At 37.8% G+C, this 7,702-nt stretch overlaps 1 protein-coding gene across 4 annotated transcripts in view; it reads left to right on the top strand.

Annotated features, from left to right (window-relative positions):
- The first annotated feature begins 1,391 nt into the window (after positions 1-1,391).
- The window catches only part of ephb2b (eph receptor B2b), a 138,180-nt gene continuing 131,869 nt past the window's right edge, over positions 1,392-7,702 (top strand). For all 4 annotated transcript variants that reach the window (XM_089009604.1, XM_089009603.1, XM_089009601.1 and 1 more), the window contains exon 1: positions 1,392-1,545. In XM_089009604.1, coding sequence (XP_088865730.1) covers positions 1,494-1,545 — 52 coding nt within the window. In that variant the 5' untranslated portion in view covers positions 1,392-1,493. The remainder of the gene's footprint in view (positions 1,546-7,702) is intronic.

Here is a 7,702-nt window from a genome sequence, read left to right as displayed (position 1 = left end):
TGTCATGAATAATTGATGAAGAACTGAAGCAACATTTTTCAAAGAGATTCCACTCGTATGATGAATACGATGGCAAGAGCGCTCGCTAACTGCTAAGCTCTCCCGCTGGGGGTTTTCATGTACAATATGTAGTCTGTTCAGTTAAATGTGGAGCGCTGTGGGTCTGTTCAAAAAGTTCAAATGTTTTAAATCATGTACACTATTGATCAACAACATGTTTTAATCAGAGAATGCTTTATTAGTCCCCGAATGCATTTTTGATCCCCATTTTAAATGTCTACCCATTTATTTTGGAGTACATTAGGTTTTTGAACTTTTTTATTAAACCTTGATGTACAAAAGCAATACCGAGCTATTCAATACAAATTTGACTAAGCATACTTTTATAGCTTTGACATATCAGGAAAATATATCCTACCCGTTTCTGAATATCTTCTTTTAGTCAAAAGTTAGTATAAAATGATATGACAATTCTATTGTAATTATATTATGGATTTAGAGGTGATGCATTCACATTCAATTTTAATTCTAAAATAATGACAGACGGTTAAAAAAAAAAAAAAAAGAAAAATATTGTGTTATGTTTATCAAGTGAGTTACATGAAAAAAATAGTCGTTAAGAATGATAGTGTTGGTCTTTGATTAATTTATTAAAAATGTGTACAATTTATATTGTTTTTTCATTGAAGACAACATACAAGCAACTCGGAAATGCTTTTTCTCGCCGGAAGTGTTTGTCTTTGAGCCTTGCATTATTATAATTAAACCGCATTTAAGGATTATTTAATGAAAAATTGATAGAAAAATACGATACAACTGCATTCGCCTGTTTATTAAACAAATAAAAAAACAGTTGATGACGTGGTAAAAAAATACTCACGCTGCTGCAGCACCTGTTTTGGCACACCTCCCCAAAAAGAACGCTCCGTATTGTATGAAACAGTCCGTACTCTACAGCACATGTTGCACGTTTCCATCTTGAGTGGCGTGGAAGTTGAGGTATAAACTTTTTACAGTTTTTAAAGCCTCCCGCATGGTGCCAAAACACTAAACTAGTAGAAAGGTAAAAAACGGCGAAGAGAAGGACGGTCCTTCTGCTGATTGACAGCTGGGTGAAAACAACACCTCTCTGAAGGGGCGTCTGTTATTGCTGTGACCAATCTAAACGTGAAAAAAAAAATGAATATATATTTTAGTGTAGACCGTATTTATCATAAATATGATAAAAACCGCCATTATTTGACCCGAGTGTACTGTCTAGAGACACAGCGTGTCTCATTTGGGATAATAAATCACAATGAACACCCCCATTGTCTGCGTGTGTTTGGTCTGGCTCAAACATGGTCCAGATTTGAGTCGCTTGTGTTTTGCTATCCGAGCGTGCGCTGCTGGAAGTGAAGGACCGCCTGTACCCTCTCCGCGTCGGTCAGTCAATGGCTTTCTGGACCTATTTTATTTGAATGCTCCGGCCGTTTTTCTGAGTGACCGCCACCATGGATATTCTAGGGATATTCTGGATTTTGCCGGTAGTCATCGCTGTTGAAGGTAAGCAAACGTGCGGCTTTTTTTTTTTTAAGAATCGCACGCATCCCCGTGCCGGCTTTTGACATTGCTGACGCTTCCCGGTGACCGCATTGTAAATAACTGGGGGGATAAGTAAATGACACGAAACGCATTCGTTTTATGTCCTCCCTGTTTTTGTGGACGAATATGGCTTTTGTGTGGCACTGGTATGCAGCGGAGTATGACTATAGATGAGGATGGGGATGATGATGATGATGGCGATTGAGGGTATAGTGACTATAATGATGATGGAGAGGCAATAACATCCCCGAACAAGCAGCCTTCACTTTTAAAGACGCAGTTCGACTTTTTGTGTTGTCCGACTTGAAAGTATAACGTGCGAAAACAAACATGCACAAACACAAATGCCAAATTGCTTCTTGTTTTTTATCTGCACGGGTAAGGTTGTTTTGAAAGCAACATTGCTATTTTATGATGATATTTGCCTGAAAAATCATTAAATGCATGTACATTTCTCTGGTAACATTTTAATGCACAATTCCGTTTACACTGCTTATATGATAGGCACCGAGATGGGTTGGAAAGTACACATAAAAACTTAAGATAACTACAATATACAGTTGCACTCATACATTTAAATATGCCGAACATATTTGTTCAATATGTACTACCCTTTTTAATGACCCGTGATTAATCGGACAAATTTGTATTTTATTTTAACTGGGATTCAAAATATTCAATGAAAGAATATAATTATTTTGTGTGTTCACTTCTTTAAACAAACAAATTGCCATTATATCACACGTTCTGGAATTGTGCGCTCAATTAAAAAAGTGTAACTGTAAATATAGGATGTAACAATGCTGTATGAGTTGTACCTTTTCACGGGGTCCTGGTCAATTGTATGAAGCAGAATACTTTATATTGCGTCGCAGTGTCACAGCCTTAATTTTGAGTCAGTGGAAATATGCAGGTCGACTGATGCAACACAACGGGAAGTGCTGATTAAAAAAAGAGCGACATTAAAACCAAGAAGAAGGCGTAAATACATTTTCGCTGTAAAATCTCTCATCATAAGTGCATTTGTTAATAAGATGCATAATTTAATATATTTCTATGCATTTGCTGTGTGGATTTTTGTAATTTTGAATTCAAGTTCTAAGTGCAAGTACACTGAAGTTAAATCACCCACAAATATTTTTTTTTCAAATGTAAACGGTCCTAAAATATGTGCCATTATTTGGACCCCAAACTAACAAAATTTAGTAACATTAGGAATTTTAAATACACTTATATAAGATGGTTTTTTTGGTTTTTTTTTTGCGTACAAGTCCATATGCATTATATATGAGATGATATGGAGCCACAGCAGTTGGAGGTGATGATACAATAGGTAAATGAATAGAAATTCAGATGGTGATACTATGACAAAGTGGGAAAATGTTCCATCGGTACTGTAAGATCTTTCTTTTTTTTAACATCCTTTTTGAATATAAAACAGGTGATATTGCAGTTGCTATGTTATTTAGCTTTGCCATTTTCAAAATGACTCTCAATCACATACACACATTAAATGGCCAATGCCTGGATAATTTTTGCAAATATGACTGTATCTGCATATATATATATATATATATATATATATATATATATATATATATATATATATATATATATATATATATATATATATATATATATATATATATATATATATATATATATATATTCAACAGAGTCCCATTCAAATACAATTGCGGCTTTTTACATGGATGAACGCATTAACCGTATTGCAAAAGAACACTGGTAAAGCTAAAACCCACATAGTTTTTCGCCGACGTGGTTTCAGTTTTTTAATGCTCGTCGTCCAATTCGATTTGGTCCACCACAATCCCACTCCCTAGTGAAGATTCCCTCCACCCGGGCCCCCATCTTTTTTTTCATTCAATAGATCACCCTCAACGACAGTCCAATGAAGTGGCAAACGATGACTTACGTATGAGAATTGAAGGGTTGAAAAAGAGGTCATTGGAGCTCTAATCCGAAAAGAGAAAGGGAAAAAAAAATCCCGTCATGCAACGGAAAGTGAAGCCTCCAGTGGATTGTTTGAACATTGCTATTGTTGACCTCTTTTTGTATACTTTTCAACATGGCTGTGTAGAAGCTTAGCCGGCAGTCGTTCTATAACCATTTTCCGTGTTGCTGGCGGAACATTTGACATTCCCGTGATGAGATGGGTCAAAGTGACCCATTTTTTGAAAATGTAAAATAAGGGAAAAAAATACAATAAAATCAGCTGTTGGCCTTGTTCCAACACCGAAAATGCAAACCTTTTCTTACTTAACTCATTCCACTCCCATTCATGATTTTGGATTGGATTTGCCTTTATTAGTCTCGCAGTGGAGAAATTTACATTTCACAGCAGCATTTATTTTGGAATTCAAAACATGACGTAGACCGCCATTCCCGAATTTGTTCGGGTTTAGTTTTTTTATTTTGGGTGGCGATAAAGCCGTGGCCTCTGGCAAAGTTTTTTTTCTACTCCACAAGGGGGCAGCATTTCCATTTGTGTCCAATTATGGACACAACTTGTCCGGAGACGTCGGTTGTCCTTTATCTCATTCACTGCCAGACAATGTGGAAAATGTGTCCACTGCACGCCAGCGTTTTTGTCATTTTCACTAGAATTCCAGGACCCACTGAATATTTACTTTTAGGACTATATCAACATTCATGACAGCATTAGAAACCTTAAACGCTCTTCTTTTCTCAGAAAAAAAACAGTTAATTCCTAAATTATATTGGTATGGAGTTATATGAGCTTGAAATGAGGGCGGCTGTCCAAAATACAATGCAATATTGGTTGCTATAGCACTTTAAAAACAGCTGAAGTTACTGAGACCATGTTGTGCCTCACGTCCTTATAAGTGGCAATGCAGGACGGCTACAGATGGCGTACATTCGAGTTTTTTCCTACAGAGGCGTTTCATTCATCCTGAGGGGATTGAGGTACAGCGCTAAATTGTTGATTAGCCGCATCGAATTATTGGTTAACCCAGCAGGAAAGGAGCGGCCGTGTTTGAAGATTAATGGAAGTCAAACAAGCAAATAAGGGAGAGCTTTGTCAAACATGTCCAGGAAAACACACCAAGGATTTATCCCGCTTTGGTTTCAGGCCTGTTTGTCATCATCAGCATTTAGTCGACAGCCATACTTAATGACAAGGCTCATCGAATTATGTTGAGTTAGAATTTAGATTTATACGCGGTCATAAAACCGCAGTGCAGTTAAAAGTCAGGTTGGGGAATTCTCTAGGTGGAAGCGCTTGTTTTTTTCCGATTGGCCTCTGACCTCCGTTACAGACATTTTCTGGTTGGATAGGTGTTGCCGCGATGCGGCGGGAGTCAGCGAAATGCCAGTATGCAAGTTGGTGATGGGATCAGACAGTCCATTCTCCGTTGTTTTTTTTTTTTTTTTGTATCACAGAAACATAATGGACCCGAAAGCTGAGAATTGAATTTAAATACTTACATTCAAATAAAATTGTGAGCTTTTCCCAGTTTTGTTTTCTCAAATGCTAAATTTCTTAGTCAGTTGGATGACAACAACTACAATATGGCTGAAAAAAAAAGGTTTTACTTCATTGTGGCGCAAACTGCAGTACTATTTGTTTTCAAGGATAAAGAGTATATGCCTCTTTGTATCGTTGTAGTTTTCTTTACATGTGTTGTTGCACTGTTTATTAACTCATTCACTGCCAGGCACGTGCAAAATTTTTTTGTCCAGTCCAGTGCCAGGGTTTTTGTCATTGTCACTCGAATTTTAGGACCCACAGAATATTGAGTTTTAGGACGACATAAACATTCAATGCAAAGTAAGAAACCTTCGACTCTCTTTTATTCATCAGAAAAAAAGAGAAAATTCCTAAATTATACTATAACTCTGGAGTTATATGAACTTGAAATGAGGGTGGCTGTCCAAAATACAATGCAATCCATACATATTGGTTTACACAGCAATTTAACAACAGCTGAATCTGTTGCAAAGCGCTAACATGGACAAAAAGGAAATGCTGCCCTATTGTGGAAGAGAAAAAACATTACCAGAGGTCTGGCTTGTGCTTTATCGGCACCCAAGCATAAAAAAATAAAACCAGAACAAATTCGGCAATGGCGCTCAACATCATATTTTCAATTCCCGAATATATTCGGGAATGGCAGTGAATGAGTTAAAGTAAGACAATTGCCTTCACTTTTGTTCAGTGTGCAGTATATTTCAAGTTGGTAAAAGCCATCAGACCCTCAGAAGGAGGGCTCCACAATAATATCGGCTTGTGAGAAAAATATTACAGTATTTTCCGATGTATAAGGTGTACCAGAGTATAAGGTCATTTAATTTCATGCTTGATGATTGCTTGTGATCCACCATTATGTATATAAGTACCGTATTTTCCGGAGTATAAGGTGCACCAGAGTTTAAGGCTGGGGTTACGCACTACTTCTTCTCCTTTTCCTTTGGGCTTTTCCCTTGAGGGGTCGCCACAGCGAATCAATGTCCTCCATCTAACCCGGTTTTGTGCATCCTCTTCTCTCACACCAGCTACCTTAATGTCCTCTTTGACAACATCCATAAACCTCCTCTTCGGTCTTCCTCTCGGTCTCCTGCCTGGCAGTTCAAGATTCAGCATCCTTTACCCGATATAGTCACTCTCTCCCCTCTGGACATGTCCATACCATCTCAGTCTGGCCTGTCTGACTTTCTCTCCAAAGGCTCTAATATGAGTTGTCCCTATAATGTACTCATTCCTGATCCTATCCAACCTGGTCACTCCCAAAGAAAACCTCAACATCTTCAGCTCTGCTACCTCCAGCTCTGCTTCCTGTCTTTTCTTCAGTGGCACTGTCTCCTGTCCAAACATCATGGCTGGTCTAACCACTGTTTTATACACTTTTCTTTTCATCCTAGCTGAAACCCTTCTATCACACATCACGCCTGACATTTTTCTCCAGCCGCTCCAGCCTTCCTGGACACGCTTCTTCACCTCTTTTCCACACTCTCCATTGCTCTGGACAGTTGACCCCAAGTTCTTAAAATCCTCCACCTTCTTTATCTCTTCTCCCTGTGTACACTCTTGCACTTGGATCCCTCTCATTCACACACACATATATCTGTCTTGCTGCGACTGACGCAATACTTCTTCTACAGGGGAAAATGGAGTGGGTGAAAGCATGTAGTAGTTGCGAGAACTGTTGTCGCTTAATATTACTGTACTTCACATATAAGGCGCAGGGTTATCTTTTGAAGGAAATCAAGGCTTTTGGGTGCGCCTTACACACCGGAAAATACGGTAAATGGAATAGATTAAATGGAAAGTCGGTTCTGATGTACTGCCTTCAGTGTATGATGCACTAATATTCTAGCACACACAATAATTGGATATTTTAATAATAATAATAATACATTTCATTTATAAGTACATTTCAAAACTCTCAAGGTCACTTTACAGTCACAGGATAAGCTTTTCTGTGGGTGAGTAGCAGCAGCCAAACGCGCCAGCGTTCACTCAACCCGGAAGTATCTCAAATAGAAAGAAAGCTAGCTAGCTAGCTAATAGATACAGTAGTAATAATAATACATTTCATTTATAAGCACCTTTCAAAACTCTCATGGCCACTTTACAGTCAGAGGATACGGTCGCTAACAGATAGCTAGATATCTAAACAAATGCTAGCTAGATAGCTAGCCAGCCAGCTAGACAGATAGCAAATAGATAGCTCGGCAGCTACCTTGATAGCTACCTAGACTGTCATAAGTCTTCTCTCATGAGGAATTCTTTCAAACGGAAATTCCTTAATCTGGAAAAAAAATCAGATGTATTAACTTTTTTATCTTTTATCTTTTTTAAACAATAGCAAAGATTGATTCCCTACAACGGAAATTCCGATACACGTAATTACAATCCATGCAAAATTGTGTAAATTCATGCTCGATATATGATACACTATGATAGCTAATCCTACCTAGCTTGTATAAAACACTTTGAGATGTAAAATTTTTCGATTGTTTCGAACCGGAATATTTTTGTCAAGGATAAGAATGTTAGTGTAACATGAAAGCATTTTGTTTTACTTCCGAGGAACAAAAACTCTACATCCCCAAAAAACGGGATTACGAGAAG

The sequence above is a fragment of the Hippocampus bargibanti genome, linkage group LG12, assembly GCF_051943395.1.
Source record: "Hippocampus bargibanti isolate YZ-2025 linkage group LG12, ASM5194339v1, whole genome shotgun sequence".
Taxonomy (NCBI): domain Eukaryota; kingdom Metazoa; phylum Chordata; class Actinopteri; order Syngnathiformes; family Syngnathidae; genus Hippocampus; species Hippocampus bargibanti.
Note: the sequence above shows the minus strand (reverse complement) of the source record. Positions and strands in the feature narration are given on the sequence as shown.